At 57.8% G+C, this 27,288-nt stretch overlaps 1 protein-coding gene across 10 annotated transcripts in view; it reads left to right on the top strand.

Annotated features, from left to right (window-relative positions):
• SNED1 (sushi, nidogen and EGF like domains 1) overlaps window positions 1-27,288 on the top strand; it is a 74,881-nt gene that overhangs the window by 42,197 nt on the left and 5,396 nt on the right. The window contains exons 13-31 of one of the 10 annotated variants that reach the window (XM_061412909.1): window positions 690-806; window positions 1,010-1,126; window positions 1,251-1,364; window positions 1,568-1,741; window positions 7,818-7,931; window positions 8,475-8,588; window positions 8,901-9,014; window positions 9,804-9,917; window positions 10,102-10,398; window positions 11,821-12,004; window positions 13,891-14,003; window positions 14,767-15,048; window positions 16,078-16,222; window positions 16,293-16,375; window positions 17,080-17,235; window positions 20,892-21,008; window positions 21,531-21,621; window positions 26,318-26,398; window positions 27,251-27,288. In XM_061412909.1, coding sequence (XP_061268893.1) covers window positions 690-806; window positions 1,010-1,126; window positions 1,251-1,364; window positions 1,568-1,741; window positions 7,818-7,931; window positions 8,475-8,588; window positions 8,901-9,014; window positions 9,804-9,917; window positions 10,102-10,398; window positions 11,821-12,004; window positions 13,891-14,003; window positions 14,767-15,048; window positions 16,078-16,222; window positions 16,293-16,375; window positions 17,080-17,235; window positions 20,892-21,008; window positions 21,531-21,621; window positions 26,318-26,398; window positions 27,251-27,287 — 2,564 coding nt within the window. In that variant the 3' untranslated portion in view covers window position 27,288. Of the gene's footprint in view, window positions 1-689; window positions 807-1,009; window positions 1,127-1,250; window positions 1,365-1,567; window positions 1,742-7,817; window positions 7,932-8,474; window positions 8,589-8,900; window positions 9,015-9,803; window positions 9,918-10,101; window positions 10,399-11,820; window positions 12,005-13,890; window positions 14,004-14,766; window positions 15,049-16,077; window positions 16,223-16,292; window positions 16,376-17,079; window positions 17,240-18,967; window positions 21,009-21,530; window positions 21,622-25,283; window positions 26,400-27,250 lie in introns of those variants that run through there. The other 9 variants (XM_061412910.1, XM_061412907.1, XM_061412908.1 and 6 more) reach the window with 9 other exon arrangements.

Below are 27,288 nucleotides of genomic sequence, written 5' to 3' on the forward strand. Positions count from 1 at the left end.
GGGGCCCTGAGACTGGGCCCCCGGGGGTCTGACCACAGAGCCCACGGCCTCCACACCCCTGCGGGGGAGGGCTTTCCAGAAAGCAGGCTGATTCTGTGCAGAGCCACCGAGGTGCTGCACACTTGGCCAAGGCGTCCCCAAGAGGGGGCAGAGGGACATGGCGGGGTGGGGGTGGTGGCCGGAACCTGGACAAGCGTTCTGTGAGGCCCCACAGGGCATGGGAGGGAGGCCCCTCCTGCCTCACATCCCCCCCAAGATCGTCAAGCAGGCCGAGGGTCTACACTGCTGGCTGGGCTGTGAAGGTGCGACATCCACCCCGCAGGCCAGGGAAGGCCCCCAGTGCAGGCACAGGAACACGCAGATCTGAGTGGGAGTGCCGCGGCTCCCCACTCAGCAGGAAGGCGGCAGTGGGCAGCTCTCCAGCGCTTCCCCAGCAAAGCCCGGGCAGGGCAGGGTGGTGGAGGGCGGCGGGTGCAGGGGTGGGACTCAGGCGCAGGGGGCCGGGGCAGTGGGTGCAGGGGCGGGGCGGCGGGCACAGGGCCCCCAAGCCAAGTGGGGAGCACCTGGTGAGCTCGGCCCTGGGCAGCAGCCTCAGGGGCTCTGCTGACCAGCAGCCCTGGCCTGCGGGCACTCTGGGCCAAGAGGCTGGACCCAGCTAACCAGCCTCTCTGTCTGTCTGTCCCTGGCAGCCCGGCCGCGCCTGTGCAGCTCTGGGCCTTGCAGGAACGGAGGCACGTGTAAGGAGGCGGGCGGCGAGTACCACTGCGACTGCCCCTACCGCTTCACTGGCAGGCACTGCGAGATTGGTGCGAGCCCAGCCGGCGGGCCAGCCTGGGGAGGGTGGGGAGGGGCCGGCCTGGGACCCCTGCCCTGCTCCCTGCGTCTGCTCGTCAGGAGCACCCCACAAGCCCCCTACCGCCCCTGATGAGGGTGTGGAGGGACGAGGGGAGGGACCGGAGGGGGGTGCACGCGATCCCCGGCCCTACCCAATGGGTGCCTCTGCTTCCAGGGAAGCCAGACTCGTGCGCCTCGGGTCCCTGTCACAATGGCGGCACCTGCTTCCACTACATCGGCAAATACAAGTGTGACTGCCCCCCGGGCTTCTCGGGGCGGCACTGTGAGATAGGTAAGGGGGGCTCTCCATAGCCCCGTGGCCCCGAGGCACAGCTGGTGCGAGAGGCAGGATGCCCCTGCCCCCAGAGGCCTCAGTGGGGACAGTGATGGCCAATGGGGTTCCCGCGCCCTTGCAGCCCCCTCGCCCTGCTTCCGGAGCCCGTGCATGAATGGGGGCACCTGCGAGGACCTAGGCACAGACTTCTCCTGCCACTGCCAAGCAGGGTACACAGGACGCCGGTGCCAGGCAGGTGAGCGGGCCAGGTCGGGGCAGTGCAGGGCCCAGCAGGGGACTGGGGAGGGAGGGGAAGAAGGAAACCTCTGAGCAGCCTGCTCTGGGGGCCGGTTCTGTCACCCTGGGACAGGCTGCACAGGGAGCAAGGGGCCCGGGTCAGAGCAGCGGGAGGCCAGGCAGGGGCCAGCAGCGCAGTACAGGGCTGCCCTGTCCTTGCAGAGGTAGACTGCGGGCCCCCCGGCGAGGTGCAGCATGCCACCCTGCGATTCAACGGCACCCGACTGGGCTCGGTGGCCCTGTACTTGTGTGACCGAGGCTACAGCCCAAGCGCCTCCAGCCATGTCCGGGTGTGCCAGCCACAGGGCGTCTGGAGCGAGCCCCCCCAGTGCCACGGTGACCGGGGCCCTCTGCGGGGTGGGGGGAGCCACGCCCCGCTCCCTTGGGCCACGCCCCGCTCCCCTGGGCCACGCCCCGCTCCCCTGGGCTGAGCAGGAAAGCACGAGCCGCAGTTCTGACCCTGGGCTCTGTCTCCTCTGTGCCAAGTGAGGGCAAAACCTGGTGCTGATGGTGGTAATGACCGGTCCCCTCCACTCCGGACCCTTCTCTAAGGGCTTCCGGTCCTCAGAGCAGCCCAAAACATGAGGTCTAACACCCACAAGCCCACTCTGCAGAGGAAACCGCTGAGGCCAGGAGGCAGCCCAAAGGCAGAGCCCTGCAGAGGCAGATCAGGACTTAGGTCCCACTCCTGCTCCCAGGCCTGCCCAGGCCTGCGGGATCAGACCCTGCATTTGAACAAGGCACCCACGAGCCCCCACAAGCTTTTAAGGGGTGTTGCCCTGCAGGCAAGGCCTGCCTTGAGCCAGGCACCTGGAGACAGGGTGCTACAGACAGCACCACCAGCGGTGTGTTAAGCGAAACGGAACATTCCAAACTGTTCAGACCATCTGTGTAATGGTAACACGGTCTCAGAAAGCAAAGAGCTTTCAGCAGACTAGTTTAGGGACAGGACAGCATCCAGAGAAGGGAGGCGCAGAGCACACTGCCCCCTCCCAGATGCCCTGCAAGGTGTCGGGCCTGGGCGGCCCTCTCAGGTGGAGCGTCAGAACACAGGTGCGGTCACCTGGCCTCGAGCCTGCTCCTTTACGCATGTCCTTCCAAGCCCCCCAGGGCTAGTGGTCACTGTCTAGGAGGCCACCCCGGGCCCAGTGTTGCTTCTCCTCAACATGCCATGAGGAGGAGTGGGAACTGCCAAGGAACGTGAGCTCACAAGCCAGGATACCAGGACGCTCGAGAAATGCGGCACCTCAGAGACACTGATAGAGCCCAGACAACATATACTCCTGGGAGCAGAGACGTAGAAGATGAGGAAGAACATAAACGCAGGACAAAGACACAAAAGGAAACATGACGCTGGCCGTAAAAATAGAATCAACAAGTGATGTTTAAAAGAGGCAGAAATAAGATGCTCGAAAAACTGTAACAGTAGGAGTGGCAGATGCAACTTGTAAATAGGAACAAAGACGAAGCTAATGAGCTGAAAGGCCAGTGTAAGGAGCTGTGCCAGAGAGACGAAGGGAAACACTCACAGATTAGAAAGGAGGCGTGGGCTCTGAGGAGGGAGTAAGTGCTGACACTGAGGCAACAGGCCCTCAAGAGTGACACAAATTAAAATAGGCTGGAATGTTGCAACAACTATGGAGCTAAACCCCCGGAATAGCTGATAAATGAGCAGAGATTGAAAGGGCCTGCAGAATGTCAAACAGGAGGAGAGAAACACGAGACACAGTATAATAAAATGTAAGAAAATCAGGAGGAAAAGATCCTTAGAAAAAGGGACAAGAAGCCACAAGGGAACAAGAATCAGATTGGCACCAGACTTCTTATAGAGACGTCAGGAGTGAGGTAATAAAACGGCATTTTAAAGATAGTGAAGCGACCCATTCAGTTAGGGTGTGGACAGTTAGAAAACACCATCACACTCACTGTGACATCAAGGAAGCTCCAGAGAGCCCATAAAATCGTACCTCTTAACTCATTAGAGAGCTGAGGATGCAAAGTTTTCTCACAAGGAAGCACCAGGCCCAAACAAGTCCATGGATCAATCCCACCAAACCGCCAAGAAGCAGCCTGCTGCAGTGCTACACAGGCCCTCCTGGGGAGCAGAAAGAGTGTGTGCCACCCACTCTTCAAGGCCAGGACAACCTTAAACCAGCACCAGACATGGACAGGTGGACAGAGTAAAGTTATGGCTCCATTAAACGTGAAAACAGATGCAGAAATCTGATGGTCTATAAAGACTATACACCATAATGGGCTTCCCAGGTGATGCCAGTGATAAAGCAGCAGCCTGCCAATGAAGGGGACCCAAGAGACGTGGGTTTGATTCCTGGCTCAGGAAGATCCCCTAGGGCAGGAAGTGGCAACCCACTCCTGTATTCTTTCCTGGAAAATTCCATGGACAGAGGAGCCTGGTGGGTGACAGTCCCTGGGGCCACAGAGTCAGACACGACTGAGCACACACAGCATTCTTAAGTTGGGTTGTTGTAAAAATAGTTGATATTAGAAAAATTTGCTAACCAACTAAAAGAGAAAAGTCATATAAGAATTTCAATGAATGTATAATAAGCATTTGACAAAATTCATACCTATTCAAGTAACAAATTCCTACCAAGTAAGAATTTTAAAAGCACTTCTTATCCAGATAAAAATAATATGATACACACACACCTTTCTAGTACCACATGGTATAATACAGGACTTATTGGAGGGAAAACTTATAAAAGAGAAATAGCAGAGCCCACAGAGCCCCCCAGGTGTTCATTAGCCCACAGGGAGATGTGCTTAGACCAGGCATAAGCTAGGCTGAACACACAATTCCACTGAACCTCACCAGTTACACGCCACATATTTACAGAGGAATGAGGACAGGTTACGTTAAGAGGGCTATGGGATTGCCCTGGCGGTCATGGTTAAGGCTCCGTGCTTCCACTGCAGAGGGCACAGGTTCAGGCCCTGGTCAAGGGAGTTCTGCCTGCTACATGGTGAGGCCAAAAACAAAAAGGAGAGGAATCTGTGGACCAGTGTTCCCTGACCCTCATTATACAGGAGGAGGATCTGGAACTGAAAAGCTGCTCTTCCGCCGAACTGACTCAGACGTGCCTAGCTACCAACAAGGAGGAAGGAAATTAGCTTCTGAGGCAGTTTTATGATGGGTCTCATCTAACCTAGAATAGACATTATCCTAAGTGGAGAAACATTCCCCTTAAAATTCAGGACAAAATAAGGGTGCCCATTATCACCAAGTCTAGTCAACAGTACACTGTCAGTAATAGCCTATGCAATAAAGTAAGAAGAAGAAAGCAAAGTCATGAAAACGCTAAAGGAGGGAGGAGAAACATCAGTGTTTACAGCCAATACGGTTGTCTCTCAACCAAAAGAAAACTCTATAAATGATAGGAAATGTAATATGTTTGGTGAATATAGGTTATAGCAAAATCCATTGCATTTTTATGAGTCAACAATAAATAATGATTAAATGACATATTTTTTTGTAATTAATTATAAAAAAGACATGTGCAGATGAAACCAAAAACTGATTCCTTGAAAGGATCAATAAAAATAATAAGCCTCTAGCTAGACTGATCAAGGGAAAAAATAAAAATTAGCAATATCAAAATAAAAAGAGATATCACTTAAGACTATACGAGCATTTAAAGGGCAAGGAGATACTGGGAACAACTTCAGGCCAATATATCTCACAATGTAGAACAAGTGAAGAAAGATGCTAATGATACAACTGACACCAGAATAAATGGAGAATATGAAGAGCCTCGTGTCTATTACGGAGATTTAACTCGTGGCTAAAAACCTCCCTGCAAAGGAAACGGCAGGACCAGACGCTTCACTGAGTTCTGTCAAACCCTTCAGAAGGAATAACAGCACCATCCACACGGCTCTTTCAGAGAGTGTAGGAGGAAGGGATCCTCCTCAGCTCATCTCATGAGGCCAATATCGCCTTTGTGCCGAAACCAGAGACGCTGCACAAATGAAGGTACAGGCCAACAACATTCTTCATGTGCAAAGCACAGAATCCTAACAAGACATTGCTAAGATCCAACCCAGTATTACATCAGAAGGCTAATACAGCCTGACCTAGAGGGATTTATGTCAAGAACAGTTTAACCTTTGAAAATCAGTAAATCTAATTCACCATAGTAGAAAATAAAGGAGAAAACCATATGATTGTCTTAATAGATGCAGAAAAAGTCATTTGACAAAATTCAACTATTATTTTTAAAATTCTTAACAAACTAAAGAGTAGAAGAAAATTTATTTAACCCGATCAAAGGGCATCCATGAAAAAGATCAACAGCTAACAAAGTGCTTACGGGTGAAAGAGTCCCTGCCGTCATCAGCAGACAGACAAAGGTGTCCGTTCACCAGGGCCTTCCGCCACTGTCCTGGAGATCCTAGGCCACACAGAGGCGAGAAAAGGAAGACAGCACATCTATCGGGCAAGAAGTAAAGATGACACGATCGTGCACACAGAAAATCCTAAGAAATTCTACAATAGAAGCAACAGAACTAATAAGTGAATTCAAGCAGGTTACAGGATACAGGGTCAATACACAGAAACAATTATATTTTCATACTCTAGCAGGGGAGACTTGGAAAGTGAAATGGAACAATGCTATATACAATAGCATCAAAATGATAATTTTTATATATATGAAATGAATTATAGACATAAGTGTAAAAGTTAAAACTATAAACTTCTGTAAGAAAACAGAGAAAATCTTCTTGACAACTGGAATAAAACGGTTAGGTACTCAGAAAATATTACATTGTTTCTCCACTTCTCACCATACCAAACAATTAGTTCCAGATGTATTAAGGACTTAAATGCGTTTTTTTTTTTTGACTATGTAGTTTTGTGTAGGAAATGTAGGTTAACTATCTTTTTGGCCTTAAGGCAGGGAAAGATTCCACAAAAACAACTAAATATAAAAGGAAAAAATGGACAAGATGACTAGTTAAAAATTAGGAAGTTAAATTCCTTGGCCTTAAGAAAGTTGGGCTTCCCTTGTGGCTCATATGGTAAAGAATCTGTCTTCAATACGGGAGACCTGGGTTCGATCCCTGGGTTGGGAAGATCCCCTTGAGAAGGGGAAGGCTACCCACTCCAGTATTCTGGCCTGGAGAATTCCATGGGCTGTAGAGTCCATGGTGTCACAAAGAGTCAGACGTGACTAAGTGACTTTCACTTATGGATGTATGTTATCTTCACATATATGTATATACACATACATGTTATGTATAGTGTCTATGTAATACACACACATAAACGTATAGAATCAACCCAACAGGTAAGACACGTGAGTAGGAGTCTCACAGTAGAAAACAACATTCCCTCTGTCAGTGAAGTGCGAAATGCTAGTCAGCAGTACAGTGAGACACACTCAGTTGGCAAAACTTCTGAAGTCTAAAAGCCCATAAACTGGTGAGAATGTGGACAGACAGGGTTTGTTCTAAATTGCTGGAGGGCGTGTAAACGGGTACAAGCACTCTGAGGGCAGTTTAGTCGTTTGTCGAGCTGACCCCCTTCATATAAACTGTGTCCTAGCAACTGTACGGCTTGATAATTGTAAATTGAGGGAAAACTCTACACCAGGAGATGTGAAAGACACAGAAGCTTTGTTTCAACAGCAAGAAATCTAAACCCAACCCCAAAGCCTACCAAACAAGAGAGAGAAAGTATGGTATAATCACCCTGAGGAATATTACACAGCAATGAAGAGAACCACCCACAACATAGAAACATCTTATTAATATAACGTTGAGTGAGAAAAGAGTACGTTAACCACAATGTCCTATAAATAAAGTTCATAATAGCAAAATTGCCCAGCATATTGGTAAAAATTTAAAACTAAGGAGGCACAGAGGGGATAACCGTGGAAATTCAAGTCACAACAAGTGGGATGTGCGTGCGAGCAGATGAGCCGACACTCCTAGCCCCAGGTCAGGCGCCAGCCCTGGGGTCATTCTGTCAGTAGCTCTTATTTACTCACTTACACGTTAAGCATTAAGAGTAGACTGTTTTAAGCTGAACGTCGTTACTTCAGGAGCAAAACCCCCAGCTTTTAAAAACTCCACCGTGAATATTTCACAATGAAGGGCCAGCCCCCAAGCGTCTTGGGCTCATACACGACTGTTACACAGTGGCGCGGTGCGGTCCTCAGGAGCAGCCCCAGCCCCTTCCCAGAGGTGCGTCTCTTCCCCTCCAGGGCCCTCCTCGGGTGCTGGCCTCTCCCGGCACCTGGGGTGTCGTAGACTTCTGTCCAGAGCCTCTTGTCAAAGCTCACGTGCGTCCCTCCTAGTCCGGCTTCAAGTCATCCCTGCTAACAGCAGCAACACTGCTTTTTTCTTGGGGTCTCTCCCGGCGCCTGGCACCCGGGCTTTCCTCGCTCAGAAATCGACGAGTGCCGATCCCAGCCGTGCCTGCATGGGGGCTCCTGCCAGGACCGCATCGCCGGGTACCTGTGCGTCTGCAGCCCAGGGCGTGAAGGCACCCACTGTGAGCTGGGTAAGACAGTCCCGGCCTTCCGTGGGCCGGCCGCTCCCGCTGAGCTCCAGCGCCCCAGCACGGTCCCCTTGCCCAGCCACTCCTCTCCCTGTGCTGGGGTCTGGCTGGGTGCTGCCTGCTCTCTCGGGCCCCTGCTGGCTCTGATGTCCACAGGGACGGCAGTTTATAGATACACTTGCCTCTCGTCCCCCGGAAGCACAGACTGCAGCTGACGACAGCTGACCATGACCCTCCTCCCTGCCTCCCGCAGACCCTGGCTGGTGGAGGGCGGGGGGAGGTGGGGATGAGGACCCAGGGCCAGAGAAGGTGGGGTGCAGGGGGCAGATTCCAGCCCTGTGTCTGAGCCAGAGTAGGGGGGAGGCTCCATGAAGCCTGCTCCCTCACTCCTGTGCAGGCCAGGTGGCCGGAGAACCTGGGTAGTGAAGGCAGCAGGGGCCCGACAGGCTCTGTGGGCAGAGTGAGGGCAAGGGAAGCTGAAGTCTGGGGCACAGGAGGCCCCGGGGCAGCGGCCATGCAGCCTCATGTCCGTGTCCCTCTCCTCAGAGACAGACAAATGCCAGGCACAGCCCTGCAGAAACGGAGGCACCTGCAGGGACCTCCCGGGGGCCTCTGTCTGCCAGTGCCTCCCCGGTTTCACTGGAGTCCACTGCGAGACAGGTAGGGGCTGCTCTCGGGCTCCCCACGTGCTGGGCCCTCACCCACACTCATGATACCCTGGACACCTGGGAAAACCTGTTTCCAACAAGCACCGACGCTGGGCTGCTCAGAGCAGGGCGTGGGGACGGTGCCCGGGGACAGGCTTGTGGGGGGAGGGACCCCAGCAGGGAGGACAAGGGGAGGGCCAGGCCCCTGCCCGCCTCCGCCCCCAGCGACCTCGCCCCACCGTCCCTTCCCTTCCTCCCGCTGTCCTCTCCTCCCTCCCCCAGACACCCCCTTGCTGCCCTGGCCGACTCTCTGGGTGTTCTCCAGAGGTGGATGCCTGCGACTCCAGCCCCTGCCAGCACGGAGGCCGCTGTGAGAACGGTGGCGGGGCCTACCTGTGCGTCTGCCCAGAGGGCTTCTTCGGCTACCACTGTGAGACAGGTGGGGCTCGCCACTCCCCGCCCCCTGCACCCCCGTCCACCTGCTCCATGTCCAGCCACAGGCCATGCCGCCCCTGGAAGGGCCAAGCTCACGGCCGCCCCAGGGGCCTGGCGCTCCCAGCTCCTCACGGCGAGAGCCCCTCGCTCATGAGCCTGTTTGGGCCCCTTGGGGACCGGGCAGGGGACAAGGCCTCCCCTGGCCATGGCCTGCAGTAGCCCCCACCCCGCCGCCTGCCACCCCGGCACCGTGTCTCCCTGCTGTGCGTCTCCCCAGGGCAGGTGGCCTGATCTGTGCTGTTTGAGTGTCCCCAAGTGCCCCTAAGCTGGGCCTGACCAGCACCGCTCAGATGTGCAGGGTGGACAGGTCCTGGGCTCCAGCCCGGCTGCAGGGCACAGGAGCCGGCCCAGCGACGAGCGTAGTGTGGACAGTTTGTGGCCAGAGTACCTCACCGGGGCGGGGGGCCCTGTGGGCCCTGGCTTGGAAGCCCGGGGCTGCGCCCCAGCCCTAGCAGACACAGGCTGCGGAAGGGCCGGTGTTCTCAGCTGCTGCCCAGGAGTGGTCACCTTGGCTTGGCTGGGGGTGGGCCAGCCTGGCCTCTCCGTGGGGCCCCTGGCAAGCCCTGCCCCTCCCCCAGAGAGTGTCCCCCATATCTGCTCCCCAAAGAGCCACCTGGGACTGCCCACATGCATCCCACAAACACACCAACACGGGACCAGCCCAGGGCCAGCATTGAGGGCCCGGGGGAAGGCGCCCGGCCAGACGTCCACTCACTGCTGCCTCCCCCCGCAGTGAGTGACCCCTGCTTCTCCAGCCCCTGTGGAGGCCGCGGCTACTGCCTGGCCAGCAACGGGTCCCACAGCTGCACCTGTAAAGTGGGCTACACCGGCAGGGACTGTGACAAAGGTGAGGCGGCGAGGGCGCCAGTGTGGGGGCTCCGGTCCCGCCTGAGGGATGCAGGCACCCTGCGGGGCAGGACAGGGAGCCGAGTGTCCCCAGGCCCAAGGGCCAGACACCCGCCTGGGGGCCGGGACTTGCCCGGCCGACAGCTGACACCCCCCTTCCCTTGTTCTTGACCGAAACCCTGAAGAGCTCTTCCCACCAACGGCCCTCAAGGTGGAGCAAGTGGAAGAGAGTGGGGTCTCCATCTCCTGGCGCCCCCCCGAAGGCCCAGCTGCCAGGCAGCTGCTGGATGGCTATGCCGTCACCTACGTGTCCTCGGACGGCTCCTACCGCCGCACAGACTTCGTGGACCGGGGCCGCTCCACGCACCAGCTCCGGGCCCTGGCACCCGGCAGGGCCTACAACGTCTCTGTCTTCTCGGTCAAGCGCAACGCCAACAACAAGAACGACATCAGCAGGCCCGTGGTGCTGCTTGCCCGCACGAGTGAGTGGCTCGGGCTGCCCGCCCCCCGAGGGCCCCGCCCTGGCGTGCCCCCAGCAGGGTGCCCGACCCAGCCGAGAGGGCCCCTCCTCTGGAGGAGAGGGACAGTGACAGGGGATGGAGGGGGCTGGGGACTGCAGGGGGGGCCCCTGAGAAGGGGCTGGGACTGCCGTGGGGTGAGGACAGAGCCTCCCCGCAGGCTGGAGCAGAGGCAGCCGTGGGGCAGCAGGGAGGCCGTTTGGGTATGCTGCCCTGAAGGGAGCTGTGCGGAGCAGCTGGGCTCAGCTGGCTTGTCTGCTCCTGGGGCTGTGTGCGAGGGGGAACCCCGGAATACTTCCATGATGTGGGTTGGTGGGGGCTGGCCCTGGGAGTCAAGAGATGGGGAGGGCAGGCTGGAGGATGGAATGAGAGCTGGGCAGTGGCATGACTGCTGGGCATGTTGGGAGCCCCTTGAGGGTGGCTAGCAGGGTGGGGCAGGTGGGCACAAGTGGGAACAGGCTGGTGCGTACACAGGTGGGCACATATGGACAAGTCAGCATGGGCGGGCAGGTGAGCACAGGTGGGCAGGTGGGCACGGCCAGTCACGGGAGCAGGGCAAGCGAGGCAGGCATGGCCTGCCGGCCAGGTGAGCAAGAAGACGAGGGTCCTGGAGGAAGAGGGGAGCCCCTTCTCGGGTCCCTCGGAAGGAATGCGGCAGGCATCCTCCGCGGATGCCGACAGCCAGGACGCTGATGGCCAAGTGTGAGGAGGGACGAGGCCTCAGGGCGGGGTGTCCTGGGGAGGGACAGCACACGGGGCCAGGAGGGTGGCTGCAGCATGTGACAGAAGAGCCTCGGGGGCTGGGGACGGGCAGGGCCATCCTGAGCCCGGCTTTAGCAAGAAGCACTTTTGAGGCTGCTCGAGGTGGGCTCTGGAAGGAAGACAGCCTCCCCCGTGCCATCGGGGTAGGGGTGAGGCACCACTTCCTGCAGACCAGGGCTCGGCACTCTGGGAGCTGGGGCACCCCCTCAACTCCCTCAGCCAGGGGTTCGTCCCCTTCCCTGGTGTCAGTGAGGCCTCTCCTGGCTTCTCCCTGGCAGGCCCCAGGAGCCCCCAGATGGTGCAGAGAGTCACTGTCAGAGCCACCAGCCAGCCAGGGAGCCAGGAAGGTCCCACCCTGCTCCCTGGCAGGCCAAGACCACGCAGGACAGAGCCTGCAGCAGCCCCTGTGCAACGCCCCCGCCCTGAGGCAGTGGCCAGGGCATGTCCACCTGCCCCTGGTCCCTGCTAGACTGAGGGGCGCCTGCAGCAAGCCCAGGCTGGACGGGCATCTTGAGGCCAGTCTGTACAGGTCCCCAGGGCCCTTCCTGAGCCCCGTCTCCAGCCCTGGCCCCACCCTCCAGGGGTGAGGAGGGGCCACACAGGCTGCTCACCCACTGTCCCCAGGACCCCGCCCCATCGAGGGCCTTGAGGTTGCCAACGTGACAGCCAGCGCCATTTCGGTGCGGTGGGCTCTGCACAGGATCCGCCACGCCACCGTCAGCAGCGTCCGCCTGTCCATCCGCCACCCTGAGGCCCAGGAGGAGCAGTCCACTGACGTGGACAGGAGTGTGGACAGGTTCACGTTCAGGTAAGAGCAAGGGTGCCCTCTCCCCCTGTCCCACCGGGCTCCTGCCACCCTCTCCCCTCCCAGCCCCTAGAGGAGCAGGGCCATGTGATCAGCCCCGGGCCTCACCGCTGCCTTGCCTCCTGCGGGCGCCATATGCCCAAGAGAGCAGGGACGCTCTGACTCTGTGGATGGCACCCCCTGCAGACAGAACAGAGAGGCCACTGGAGGCCAGCCCAGAGTCCCTCCAGGCCGAGTCACCAGAGTCCTTGGAAAGGGAGAAGGCAGGCACCCTTGGGCTGCCTGACATTTTTACTTTGTTCAAATATGTTCAAACCTTAAACTGGTGAAGGACAGGGCAGCCTGGCGTGCTGCATGGGGTCCATGGGGTCGCAGAGTCAGACAAGACTTGAGCAGCTGAACTGAGCGGAACTGAAATTTCTTATGGATATTACATATTATATACCAACAAAACTACAAAATAAAATACAAATGAACCTCAGTCATTGAAAATGACTAATGACTGAAATAAGCATTTCAGCAGCATCACAGGGAAGCCTCAGACCCCCGGCCTAGGCCCCGAGCTCAGAGACGCTCCCAGACGGCGGCCCACGATGGACCCATGAGCCACCTTCTGAGCCAGGCAGGGAGGGTGGGCAGTGCTGGGGGCAGGGTGAACAGGGAAGGCGGCAGCTGTGACGTCCCCACCAAGTTCCTGAGCCTCTGACCACAGCTGTGGAGGTGGGCTCAGGGACAGCTCTGCAGCGTCCAGCCTAGAGCAGCCATGGGCCGTGGCTGGGAGAGGGCTCTGGAAGGCGGGCGGGCAGGCCACCACACCGCCGCACCAGCACATGTCCCATCTGCAGTCTCCTCTCCACCGTGTCTTCTGTGCTCTTCCGTCCAGCCGGATGGCCATCTGTGCTAGAGACCACGCCCCACCCCTTGTCTGTGAAGTGTGGCTGTGGCTCCTTCTGCCCACTCCCCAGGAACAGGGGGACAGAGAAACAAATGGGGTCCCAGGTGGGCACTCCTGTGTTGGGGTCCCCAAGGCCATCCCCACGTTCCCGAGGGGGTTCCCCAAGACTCAGCAGAGATTCAGGACAGAGAAAGGATACAAAGCGACATCAGTGAAAGGAAGAGGCGGGTGGGGACCAGTCACAGACCATGTGTGAGCTTCCACAGCCCCTCTCCACATAAGACAAGTCCCCCCCACATCCCCAACACACCCCATCCCCACCACCAGCTAGCAGGTACTTTCCTGGGGAGCCACGTAGACATATATCATCCAGGGCTTTTACTGGGCAGGAGGGCGGGCAGAGTCACAGGCACCTGAGCCTGGAGAAAGTTCCAGAACCCCAGAGGAAGGGATGCTCAGCTGGCAGGAGCCTCACTGTGCAGACATTTAGGGGCAGGGAAACCCTCTCCTCCCCGAGGGCACTGGGTACCCTCCGAAGTTCCATCCCAGGGCCAGCTTCGTGGGCAGCCCTCCCGAGGGGGCGGGCGGGCCGGCCTGTTAGCCCTTTTCCTTCAGTTGCCCTATGCTGGCCTCTGCTGTCTGAGCACCAGCTTCTGGCCACACCGCAGCCACCTGGGCCTGTGTCCTGTCCAGCGCTAGACAGACCAGGGAGGAGCCCCCTACCCCAGGGGCACCCAGCTCTCAGGCCCCAGTCTGGCCTCTGTGGGGGCTGCCTGGCCACCAGCCCTGGGACGACTCCCACCCAGGTCACACCAGGCAGGGGACGACCCCCACCAGCCCCAGGACAACCCCCGCCTGGGTCACACCAGCCAGGGGACGACCCCCACCCGTGTCACACCGGCCCCGGGACGCCCCCCGCCTGGGTCACACCGGCGGAGCGGTGGTCTGCGAGCAGAGCCATCCTGTTCCTCTCCCTGGCCTCCATTCCCCACAGGGCCTTGCTGCCAGGAAGGAGATACGCCATCTGGGTGACGGCCCTCAGCGGGCTCGGGGGGCAGGAGCGCCCCACGGAGAGCCTGGCCTCGGCCCCGGTGCATGTGTGGACCCGTGAGTAGAGGGGTGAGGGCTCAGCTCCCTTCCGGAAGCACCCCTAGCCCTGCCCTCGGTCTCTGAGTGGCCGCAGCCCCGGAAAGCTGCCCTGGGCATGTGCCCAGAGGTGCCTGGGAAGGTGACTGCAGGGGGCTGGGCAGGGCCCCTGCCGGGATGACCTCCCTAGGCCGCCCTCACTGTGGGTGCTCCTGGGCCCCCGCCAGAGCAGGGTCACCGAACAAGGGCAGGAGGAGAAGACAGCGAGGATGGGCAGGCTGTCCACCCGGGCGAGGACACCCAGCCCTCACGCCCCCCCGCCCCCCCAGCACACGGGCTGTCCAGGCACAGGAGGGGCAGTGAGCAGGGGTGGGGAGGGCAGAGCCTCGCCTGGTGGGACAGGCAGACAGCAAGGCTCAAGTCCTCACTCTGACCCTGGGTGTGGGGTCCCTGGCCCACCCTCTGCCCATCTAGCCCACTTCCTTACCTACATCCCAGGAGAAGGTATGCACGGCCAAGCTCAGGGGATGGAAAATGCCATGCGGGAGGGCAACCTGATGGACTGAGCTTGGAGGGGGGAGCCTCACGGGGTGGCTACTGTTGCCGGCCCTGAGCAGCTGCCAACTTCCCTCCACCCGTCCTCACGGACACAGTGAGGTCTGTGACAACGCGGTCTGGCTTCCAGCAAGGCTTCAGCACTCTGAGTCAGATCTTCAGAGTGTGTCCTGGGCAGAAGACCCCACCAGCTCCCTTCACTCCCCTCCCCTGCTCCATGCTCATCCAGGGCCTCTGCCGCCAGCCAACCTGACCGCCGCCCGAGTCACGGCCACCTCTGCCCACGTGGTCTGGGATGCCCCCGCTCCGGGCGCCTCTCTGGAGGCCTACGTCATCAACGTGACCACCAGCCAGAGCACCAAGAGCCGCTACGTCCCCAACGGGAGGCTGGTGTCCTACACGGTGCGGGACCTGGCGCCCGGGCGGCGGTACCAGCTCTCAGTGACAGCTGTGCAGAGCACCGGGGGCGGCCAGCTGCACAGCGAGCCCGCCCACCTGTACATCATCACCTGTGAGTGTGCCCCGCCTAGGAGCCTCCCCCGGCCCAGCCGCACTGCTCCAGGCACGGACAGGCAGCCCGGGAACAGGGCTGTGCTGGCACAGTGCTGGCGTGCGAGCGCGGGGGGCGGTCCTGCTGAGCTGACCCAGCTGGGTCAGCGAGCTGGCATAAGCGTCTTGTGCCTCCCCTCATGCTGCCCACCCCAGTGGGCCCCAGACGGTGAGCAGTAAATACAGGCCTCGCCTGAAAACAGTTGCCCAGAGGAGGCAGTGGCAAGACCCACGAGGCTGGCAGCATGGAGGCGGGCCCAGGTAGCGGCCTGGCGGCCAGGCCTGACCCACGAGGAACTGCTGGACAGCACCCCAGGGAAGAGGGCAAGACAGCCGGGGCGGGGGCTGGGACAGGCAGGGAGGGAGTGCACGTGGACAGATGGAGGCGGGAGCAGCCGGGGAGAAGCCCAGGGCCACAGTGAGGACGCGGGTCTGCTCTCGGGCCTGCCCGCCCCACGGGGGTCTGCACAACCCCCTTACCTGTTCCAGATCACAAAACAGTCTGTCTGGACGGTGAGGTGCTGCAGGGAGGTGGGCAGCAGGCTGGGCTCCCTCGTCTCCCGACCCACCAGCCTGCCCTCGGGGCATGAAGCACACTTGCCCTGAGACACTGAGACCAGCTCAGCCCCAGACCCACCTGCCAGGCGGACAGGGGAGGGGGGCCCTCTGTGAGCTGGTAGGGAAGGGCATGCAGGTGAGAAGGGCACCAGCCCGGGGTTGGGGCGGGCGGCACCACCCACAGAGGAGCTGCCCCTCCCGGGTGTGCGGGCTGTGGGCCTCAGCCCAGGTGAGTCTGGCGGGTTGCCAGGGCCTTGCCTCACCTGCAGGCGGAGAGCCTGGGTCAGGCGAGGGCTGGGACCAGCGCCTGGACAAAACCCAGGCAGCAACCACAGCTCCTCCGTGGGCAGATGGGGGGTACCCCCTCTTCAGCCAGGCACAGAGGAGCCCCAGACCAGCCCACACGGCCACCCCCTCTTCTGCCCGCCCACAGCCCTGAGGGACAGCACCAACGGACGATGGCATCGTGATGGCCTCCCCCAGAGGGCACTGAGAACCCGCCCGGCCCCCGCACGCCTGCCCGAGCTGCGCCTGCTCAACGACCCCGGTGCCCCCGCGATGCCGACCCAGGTCCCCAGGTGCCTGCCTCAGCTGCTGCCCCCGAGACCCCGGCCCAGAGCCCCTGTTGACCCATGCTGACTCTCGCAGGTTCTCAGAGCTCGTGGACGGCAGAGGACGAGTGAGGGCCAGGTTCAGCGGCTCACCCAGCAAGCGGGTCACTGTGAGATCACGTGAGTGGCCAGGCTGACCCGGGTGACCTCCTGTCCCCAGCTGGACAATGGACGAGGCCCCTAAAACCTGGGCTTTGAGACCACCCCCAGTGCCCAAAGTGTCCCCAGCAGGGACCCAAAGGGGTCAGAAGCCCAGGACTGCAGGGCCTGCGTGAAGGGACAGGCTGCCCGCAGGCACCAGAGGTGGCAAGAAACCTGTTAGGAGCGCGTCCGTGTGAGGACACCCCCACCGAGTGCTGCTGTGGGAGCGCAGGGCCCTTTGACTGGCGCATCAGCCTCACAGGCTCTAGAAGGGCTGAGCGCGTGGCCTGACTTGGGGCAGAGAAGATGGGGAGGAGGCGCTGTGGCCCCTAGGGAGGGGGAGGCGCAGGGAGAGGGGAGCAGGACGTGACTGAGGGGGAGACGGCGCCTCAGCCAGGGGCTCATCGTGAGGCAGCACGCTCAGCTCTCTCGGGCCACGAGTAACCTTCACCCAGCATGCGTGCTGAGGACAGGCAGAACGGGCTGCGCTCTGCCCGGAGAAAAGCTGATGCTACCCAAGGCGGTGCCAAGACCCACTCGGACCCCGCCACACCAGGCCCTGCGGACGTCCCCATGCCCTGAGGGAGAGAAGCCCCTTTCCGGAAGGAAGGCGGCCCCAGGACGGGCCTGGCCGCCAGGCAGCGGCTTCGTGGTCAGCACTGTGGCGTCCTGATTTCTCCTAGAGCCCACAGCTCTGGTGCAGCTGGAGAACACGGACGCGGTCCCCACGCTGGCCAGCCTGGCCCTCCAGCTCCCCGAACGTGGCGGTGACAAGGACGTGGAGAGCAAGTCAGCAGGAGCAGAGTACAGGGCTGACCACCCTCAGGGGCCTGAGGACGGTAGGTGAGGAGGGGGCTGCCCACAGCAAGGAAATGGCCGAGCACCCCACCTGCCAGGGGGCCCAACACGACACGCAGGGGGACGGGGCCGGGCCTGGGCACTGCAGCCGCCCGGACGCTGGGTGCTCCCTGCAGAGACGCCCCTCTCCCCCAGAGGTGTGTGTGGGGCAGACAGCAGGAGGCAAGAGGGTAGCCACGGGGCGGGCTCTAGCTGGAGCGCCACCAGGAGGCGGCCGCTACCTGCACTTGGCGAGCAGGGCCTGTCCCCTGGCACGCATGCTCACAGGGCACCTCCCCGCTGGGCAGCGCCAACAGGCTGCGTTCCTTCCACACACCCAGACCCCCGCTCTGCCTCTCCTCCGGCTCTGACCATCGGGGCCATGTCCCTCTGGGGACAGCTTAGGGGCATGGCCCTTTCTCCTGGCCACACCACAGGCCCAGACTGGGCTCGCCCATCAGCCAGCACTCTGAGAAGGCAGAGAAGGGGCACACCCAGGCACCTGTGCCAGAGGGCACTTGCCAGTGCAGGCTCCCGGCCCCACAGTCCAGCACTCACCGGATGAGGCCTGGGTGAGGCAGAGAGGCGGTCTGTGGCTCAGATGCAGAGGGAAGACACTCGTGTGGCTGTGTGTTTTGTAAGTGAAAACATTTTGCCCAAGGGTTTCCATTGTGTCAGCCCTTTTAAATATTAGATGCTTCATTTCACAAAACTCAGACACCAGAGGGGCATGGAATGGCCTCTCCTGGGTCCCCTGGAGGAGAGACCAGGGGTGCTCCAGGCTGGCCCCGGACGCAACCGGCAGCTGCGGCGTTTGCGAACGTGGAGGACGAAGCCTTAAGGGTGTGAGATGGTTGCAGTGGCAGCACAGGAGCTCTGCAGAGGCCTCCAGGGGGCAGAACCAGTCCTGGCCTCTGGCTCCCTGGTGGCTCAGACAGTGAAGAATCTGCCTGCAATGCAGGAGACCTGGGTTTGATCCCTGGGATGGGAAGACCCTCTGGAGAAGGGACTGGCAACCCACTCCAGTACTCTTGCCTGGGAAATCCCATGGACAGAGGAGCTTGGTGGGCTACAGTCCACGGGGTCGCAAAGAGACAGACAGGACTGAGCGAGTCACACTTTGGCTCCGTCAGGCTCACGATCAGACGAGGCCAGCCCCTCCTCAGTGAGTCTGGTTAGTTAGCTTTTGCTAAAGTAACGGCCGTCAGCCCAGGCACCCACCTATTAGCCAGAGCCCAAGCAGTGAGCGGCCTCCTGCCGCCGTCCTCCTGGGAACCCGCGAGCCCCGCTCTGTGCTGCTGTCCGCTGCTCCACCAGAGGCCAGGTGGCAGGGAAGGGCGGGGTCTCTGCCCGCATGGTGCCTGAGCACAGTGGGCTCTCCTCGGCGGTGGCGTCTCGCACGCCTCCGGCGCATGCGCCCTCTCCGCCCAGCACCTGGCCCCCAGGAGCTCACTCCAAGGGCTCCGGGGCCGCCTGCTGCTGTCAGCAGTGCGGCTCTCTGCCCTGCCCACAGCTCCTGCTTTGGGATGTGGAGGTGCCCACGTGAAGAGAGCCTGAGCTGTCTTCTGAGTGGGCCACCAGGCTGGCCTCCTTCCAGCAGTGGGCAGTGTGCAGGGTTGGCCGGGTTTTGGGATCCTGCCAGCAGGACGGCTGTGAGCGCACGCTGGACCCTGGTGGGTCTCTCCAGGGCCGGCGCGGTCAGTGGCTCACCGTGGCCCCTCCTCTGTCCCACAGCCTGTCTGCCCTGGGCCTCTCTGTAGAAGGCTTGCTGTCCCGTGGGGCCATCTGGGCACTGCCTGTCAGGGCCTGGGCTGTTCCTGGCGCTCTCAGCTTGCCAAGGTCCACGTGGAACTTTACACGGAACTTTCCAAGCTCCCGAGGCCCTCTGGGCCTGAAACACACACTCGACAGTTTCCCTGGGTGCAGGACTCGGGGCTCAGTCCCTCTCGGTTCTTCGTCCATCAGTCCACAGTTGTCTGCCCTGCCACTGCGATCAGCTGTGTTCTCGCTTCCTTCTAGACTGACCTGCCCCTTCTCTCTGGAAGCTGTCAGACTTCATTTTCTCAGGGAAAGGATGCCCAAGGGCACAGCTAACGCCCCTGTTTGGCATCTGCTCACCAAGCAGATCTCCGGGTCAGGGCCCCTCCTGGAGGAGTCCCAAGATGGCAACCTGCCGTTCTGGGAACGTGGAGTGAATGTGGGGGCTGGCTGGTGTTCCTGTTTCCCTCTTCTCACCCAGGACAGCTTCTGGACTATGCGGGTCACATCCCCCGGGAGCCACCTCCGTCCCACACACAGGTGGCCTGCGGGCAGGACCTGAGCCTCCCGACCCCATGATTTGTCCCCCGTACGGGAGCCCACTGCCCCACCGCAGGGCACAGCCGCATCCTCGTCCCCAGCCTGTTCAAAACAGGCTTCAGTTTATTTACTGTAGTGTGTGTGAGATGATGAACTCGGGATTCAGTAGACCGAGGCCACAGAAGGCGGGGCCCTGGTGAAAGCCCCTCTGCTGCACACAACCCCAGGTCCAGGGTCCCAGGCACGGCACAAGCGTCGGCCAGCCTGAGAAGAAAGCACGTGGTAAAGGCGGCACCTGGACTCGACGGCACGGCACGACCGCTGGAACTCTAGAGCAGCGCCGCGCTTCCACGGGAACCCTCAGTCTGTGTGTCCTAGATGCTTGCTGACGCGTTTACAGGTGGAATGGTTTCTGCAAACTGCTTTGAAATTAATGCTTCAACTAAAGAAAGCAGATGGAAAGCCAGAAACAGGGGAAGCCAGCCGGGCAGATGCTCCTAACTGAAACCGAGTGGCAGCTTGCGGGGTTCTTCATGCCCTAAACTGTTAAGCTTTGCCTTTTTCACAATAAAAGGCATCTTCAAGCCCTCAGCTCCCTTTAGCGAACCAGGAAACACAAAAGAACGTGGAAAGCTGGAGGGCAGAAAGGGGCGAAGGAAAGTGAAGTAGACCCGAGGAGGAAGGGGAGCAGCCGACAGAACCCAGGAGGCCACGGCGGGGTGGAGTGGGGGGCGGTGGAGTCTGCCCAGGCGGCACCTCACAGGGAGGCTGCCAGGGGGACGGCGGGGGAGCGGCTGGATCGGACGGTGGACGCTGACGGGGCAAGGCCAGCTCTGCCCCTCCCTGGCAGCGCCACTGCCTGGCCTGCTTGCAGCTCCCGCCGTGCCGTGCCGTGCCATCAGGAGGCAGACAGTGGCCGCGGCACAGAGGCTGCCTGGTCAGGGCTTGGGGACAGGCACTGGAAAACGAGGAGGGCTCTCGAGGGTTGGCCTCTGCATTCCAAGCAGAAGAGCCCCATGCACAGGGCAAACTCAGCGGAAACGTGGGGCACGGGGCACAGACCGGCAGGGGGCAGAAGGGCTCTCTGGAACCGAGCAGAGCCCAGCCATGACGGGAGCCGTGGGCCCAGGCTCCTCCGCCATGCGATGGCTCGGCACTGAGGCCAGAGGAACCGCTCCGCCCTGCCTCCTCCGCTCCCCGGGCTTAGGGGCTCAGGGTGGGCACACAGGCCACCCTCTCCCCTCGGCGCTCTGACCACCCCTTGGGCCCACTGCTGTTGGGGACAGCAGGAGGCAGCAACGGTGATGCTTCCTGGCCCTCCTGTGGGGCCCGAAGCTAACAGCTCATGACCCATTTGCAGACGCCCCTGGGAACTGCTCAGAAAACCCCTGTCAAAACGGAGGCACCTGCGTGCCCGGTGAGGATGCCCACAGCTGTGACTGCAGCCCAGGGTTCAAAGGCAGACACTGTGAGCTCGGTGAGTTTGGAACCGCTCCCCCTTGCCTGTTGGGGCCACCAGGGCCTGGCCTTGAGATGCCTGTCACAGTAGGCTCAGACAGGGGCCCGGTCACGGCACCCAGACCTCCAAGTGCACGGGCAGAGAGGCTGGCAGGCAAGTGAGCCTCCAGGCTGCCCACTGCCCAGATAACAGGGGGCTCTGGGGACAGTTACTCCGCAGGGACAGGAGGTGGTGGGGGGGAAGAGGGCCCTGCCGCCCTCAAACTTCCGGGACCAGGACGAGAGGCAGATGGACAGAAGTTCCCACACCAGACACACAGCCCTTAGGCCTATCAGGCCAAGACTCTGGTGAGCCCAGAGGGAAAGCAGCCTGCAGGCTCCCAGGACCCCAACCCAGAGCAGCACCCACAGTTGCTAAGCAGCCGGGACAGGGACCCAGCCCAGGAAGCCACGGGGCAGAAGCCAGGACCACAGTGCCTGCAGGACGAGGGGACGTGGCTGTGAGCTCCTGGCGAGCAGCGGCCCTCCTCCTCTGTGCCAGCAGCCTGCACGAAGGTGCCCCAGCCCTGCACGCGGCTGTTCTCAGAGACCAAGTCCATGCCGGTCTGGGAAGGAGGCGTCTGTCGCCATGTGTAAGTCCCTGCTCCCCGCCTTTGCCGCGCCTGCAGCGTGCTCCCGGCCCTGAAGTGCTTCTGCCCAGTCCTCACAGCACCCTGAGCTCTAACACGTTTGACACTGACCCCTTGCTGGTCATACCATTTGTGAACACTTCCCCCTATTCCATAGGCTGTCCTTTGGTTTTGTCGATCGTTCCTTTGCTGTGCAAAAGCTTTTAAGTTTGACTAGGGCCCATTTGTTTGTGTTTGCTCTTCTTTCGTCTTGGGAGACTGATCTAAGAAAATATTGTTTCGATTTATGTCAAAGGTTCTTTTGCCTGTGTTCTAAGGGTTTCAGCGTTAGGCCCTACATTCAAGGCTTCCAGACTATTGGTTTTTGTACGTGGTGTGAGGGGCTGTGATTTACATGGAGCTGTCCAGCTTCACCAACGCTGCTGGCTGAAGAGCCCATCTGCCACTGTGTGCCCCTGCTCCCTTCTCACATTAATGGGCCGCAGGCGGTGGTGTGTTCCGTCACCAGGTCACGCCGACTCTGACCCCGTGGACTGCGGCACGCCTGGCTTCCCTGTCCTCCACCATCCCCCCCAGTCTGCTCACACTCACGTCCGTTGAGTCGGTGATGCCATCCAACCATCTCATCCCGTCTTCCCCTTCTCCTCCCACCTTCAATCTTTCCCAGCATCAGGGTCTTTTCCAATGAGTCAGCTCTTCACATCAAGTGACCAAAGTATCACAGTTTCAGCTTCAGCATCAGTCTTTACAATGAATATTCAGGACTGATCTCCTTCAGAATGGACTGGTTGGATCTCCTTGCAGTCCAAGGGACTCTCAAGAGTCTTCTCCAACACCACAGTTCAAAAGCATCAATTCTTCTGCACTCAGCTTTCTTTATGGTCCAATTCTCACATCCATACATGACCACTGGAAAAACCATAGCCTTGACTAGATGGGCCTTTGCTGTCAGTGATGTCTCTGCTTTTTAATACTCTGTGTCTAGGTTTGTGATAGCTTTTCTTCCAAGGAGCGAGCGTTTTTGAAATTTCATGGCTGCGATCACCATCCACAATGATTTTGGAGCCCAAGAAAATAAAGTATCTCACTGTTTCCACTTTTTCCCCATCTATTTGCCGTGAAGTGATGGAACCAGATGCTTGAATGTTGAATTTTAAAGCCAGCTTTTTCACTCTCCTCTTCTGCCCTCATCAAGAGGCTCTTTAGTTCCTCTTCTGTTCCTGCCATTAGGGTGGTGTCATCTGCGTATCTGAGGTTGTTGATATTTCTCCTGGCAATCTTGACTCCAGCCTGTGAGTCATCCAGCTCGGCATTTTGCATGATGTACTTTGCACAGAAGTTAAAACAAACCGGGTGACCACATACAGCCTTGACGTACTCCTTTCCCAATCTGGAAACAGTCCATTGTTCCATGTCCGGTTCTAACTGTTGCTTCTTAACCTGCATACAGGTTTCTTGGGAGGTAGGTAAGGTGGATCTGGTATTCCCATCTCAAAGAATTTTCCAGTTTGTTGTGATCCACAGTCAAAGGCTTTAGCATAATCAATGAAGCAGATGTTTTTCTGGAACTCTCTTGCTTTTTCTATGATCCAGCAGATGCTGGCAATTTGATCTCTGGTTCCTCTGCCTTTTCTAAATCCAGCTTGTACATCTGGAAGTTCTTGGTTCACATACTGCTGAAGCCTAGCTTGAAGGATTTGAACATTACCTTGCTAGCACGTGAAATGAGCACAGCTGTACAGCAGTTTAAGCATTCTTTGGCACTGCCTTTGAGATTAACATGAAAACTAACCTTTTCCAGTCCTGTGGCCATTGCTGAATTTTCCAAAATTTGCTGGCATATTGATTACAGCACTTTCACACCATCATCTTTTAGGATTTTAAACAGCTCAGCTGAACTCTGTCACCTCCACTAGCTTTGTTCGTAGTGATGCTCCCTAAGGCTCACCTGACTTTGCATTCCAGATGTCTGGCTCTAGATGAGTGCTCACACCGTCGTGGTTATCTGGGTCGTGAAGATCTTTTTTGTACAGTTCTTCTGTGCCTTCTTGTCACCTTTTCTTAAGCTCTTCTGCTTCTGTTAGGTCCATACCGTTTCTGTCCTTCATCGTGCCCATCTTTGCATGAAATATCTCTAGTATGCCTAATTTTCTTGAAGAGATAGATCGCTAGTCATTCCCATTCTACTGTTTTCCTCTATTGCTTTGCATTGTTCACTTAAGGTGTTCTTCTCTCTCCTTGCTGTTCTCTGGAACTCTGCATTCGGTTGGGTGTATCTTCCCCTTTCTTCTTTGCTTTGTACTTCTCTTATCAGCTATTTGTAAGGCCTCCTCAGACAACCATTTTGCCTTCTTGCATTTCTTTTTCTTGGGGATGGTTTTGGTCGCAGCCTGCTGTAGTGTTACAAACCTCTGTCCATAGTTCTTCCGGCACTCTATCTGTCAGATCTAACCCCTTGAATCTATTTGCATTTCCACTGTATGATAAGGGATTTGATTTAGGTCATACCTGAATGGCCTAGTTGTTCTTCCTACTTTCTAAGTCTGAAGTTCTCAATAAGTATGTGTATGGGCTTATTTCTAGGTTCTCTATTCTGTTCAACTGATCTGTATGTCTGTTTTTGTGCCAATACTACACTGATTTGATCACTGTAGCTTTATAGTATAGGCTGAAGCTTGGGTTATACTTCCAGCTTTGTCCATTATTCTTGGGATTGCTTGGCAATTCGTGTTTTGTGGTTCTATATAAAGTTCAGGATTATTTGTTCTAGTACTATGGAGAATTTCATAAATGTTTTGAAAAAGATTGCATTAAATTTGTAGATTGTTTGGGGGAGTATGGCCATTTTAACAATATTAATTCTGCCAATCCAAGAGCACAGGATATGTGTCCAATTCTCTGAGTCATCTTTAGCTTCCTCTATCAATGTTTTAGTTTTCAGCATATAGGTATTTCATCTCCCTGGCTAAGTTTATTCCTGGGTTGTTGTTGTTTTATGTGATTTTAAGCAGGTTTTTTTTTTAACTTTCTGATATTACTAGTGTAAAGAAACACAAGAGACTTCTGTATATTAATCTTATATTCTGCTGCCTTGCTGAGTTCATTTAATAGCTTTTGTGTGGAGACTTTACAGTTCCCTACAGAGTGTGATCTCATCTACAGACAGGGCCAATTCCCCCTGTCTTCTTCCAATCTGAACACCTGTTTCATTTTCCCGTCTGAGTGCTGTGCCCAGCATTTCCAACACTGCACTGAATAGAAGCGCTCAGAGCAGACCTTCTTTGGCTCCTTTATTGTTTGATTTTTGCAAGGCAAGTCAGACAGACCCTTTGAGGCCTGTTTTAGGGTGGCTTTAGCACAGCTTTATTCCGGGGTTCATCCTGCCTCACTTTTAAAGCAAGGCCTTTCTGGGGTTTCTGCTGCTCTGAAACAGCCCACCGTTAATCCGGACCTCCCCACTCTGGGTCTGGGACTGTCCAGCTCCTCCGTGTTCCCCCCTGCTCACCTCTGTCCACCCTGTGCACGCACAGCTTCATCTCCACGGGGAGCCCTCTCCAGAAGTCTGGAGCTCTTCCTCTGCACAGCTCCCTCCTTGCTGGCCTCTGACTCACAAATTCCTGCCACCTCTGCTTCCCCAATTCCAATCTCTTGTTTCACCAACTCAGTGCAACCACTGCGTGGATCCCCCTGAACCCACCACAGCCCAAACAGTGCCTACAGGCGGAGTGCCGCCCAGCCACGGCGCTCGTGTGCTCCCTGCTCCTCAGGCCGGTCCTGCACTGTTCTCTAACGTCCCAGAAGACTCACTTCCTGTATCTCGCCCAGTTCTCCAGTTGTTCACGTGTGGTTAATTCCAGATTCTGCCACGACCAGATGACTGGAAATGGAAGTCTTAGCTAAGGCTTCAGATCCTAAGGCTCTCCTAGACTGAGCTCATGAGCTGGGGTTTTACCCACTGAACTCCCTGGATCTCTTTCAAACAGCTCCAGCATTCCAAAAGCTTTAATGTCTCATTTGTTGTTCTCTATAAACTTGTGACAGAGGCAGGATAAACAATTCCCGTTTTGTACGAAACTGAGGCTTAAGTTCCAGAGGCATCTCAGAGTACACTAGTTAGTAAGGCAGGGCTGGGGTAAAGACTCCTGCCCACCTCTAATGCCTGCATCTCCAAGGTTTCTCCATCAACTTCCCAGAAGAGGACAGTCTTACTGTTTCAAAGCTTTAGGGCCAAGTAGCCTGTCTCACAGAGAAGGAAATGGCAACCCACTCCAGTATTCCTGCCTGGGAAATCCCATGGACAGATGAGCCTGGAGGGTTACAGCCCATGGGGTCGCAAAGACTAGGACACAGCTTAGCAACCAAACAGCAACAACAATGTCTATCTCAAGCAAGACATGCCTTTGAAACAGCAGGCTTTATCTCTTACATGACTTTGTCAACACTCATCAGGATGTATACTTCAAATGGGCATACCTTATGAAAATTATACCTTGATAAAGTTGTTTTAAAATTACATAATTTTTATGTTGACATTTTAACACATCTATAGGAGAAAGTTTTATTAGGAATAAACAGCCTTCCTTAGCAACAGCCTTCCTCAGAAGCCTGCACAGTTACCGTGGGTTGGTGTGGCCTAGGTGAAGGAGCTGGGCAACATTCCGCTCAGCCCCTGGCTTCACAGAGCTCTCTGGTGACACAGGTATAAGAGAGTCTACAAAGTGCACCCGGACACCTGCTTCAAGGAGAGCTGTGAGAGCACCCGCGCCAGAGCTCCAGACAGGTGCGTCCCAGGGGGCGCCGAGCTGTGCCCACGGTGGTCGCTGAGAAACGGGGCCAGGGTGGCCCTGCTGACTGGGGCTGGGGGATGCCACAGGCCATGGCTAGGCCCGGCTGCCAAGATGTACAGCCCGGCTATGTGTATAGCAGCACAGAGATGGGCGCCGTGGGCATGGGGCGTGCTGGTGGGTCACAGGGCGGGTGCCGTGGGAGCTTACATGGTGGGTGGGGGTTGGGAAGATCACAGGGCGGCACTAGAGGAAGTCACGGGGTGGGTGCTGAGGCATCACTCTGGTTATGGAAGTTCACACAGTATCTGGCACTACTATTAAGAAGTGTTACTGACAAGCTCAATTATATAAATACAGTAAATCTCTATCTACTTTTTATTTACTCTCACCCAAGTCTTTCCCCAAAGGGGTCAAGGTAGCCACAGAATTATTATACAACGCGCTGCCTGAGTACAGACAGCAGAGTCCAAACCTTAGTCACATTCTCCACAGACCAACCAGGTGCCACAGGCCCTGGGTCTCGCGTTACTGAGTCCAGGCGAAGCCCCGTTGCTGCCTGACCCGAGCGCATCACCTGCCTCCCCAGACCCTGTCCCCCACACCCCCATTCACTCAGGCCCAGCAGGTGCCCGCCTGCCTTCACTCCACGACACCCACGCCAAGCCCGGTGGGTGCCGAGAGTAAGACGCTAACCTGTGTCCTCGTCTCACTGACCGCACTCCCAAACTGCAAAGCGTGTGAGCTAAAGACCAGACAGTCTCAGGACCGAGAGCTGGGGCTAAGGCAGCTGCCAGGTCAGAGGGACTCGTTCTTTTTCATAACCCACATTTCTCCAATTATTTCAGGAAACAAAGTAACAGTCCTACACTGAAGAAATCCTAAG

Source organism: Bos javanicus, chromosome 3 (genome assembly GCF_032452875.1).
Source record: "Bos javanicus breed banteng chromosome 3, ARS-OSU_banteng_1.0, whole genome shotgun sequence".
NCBI lineage: Eukaryota > Metazoa > Chordata > Mammalia > Artiodactyla > Bovidae > Bos > Bos javanicus.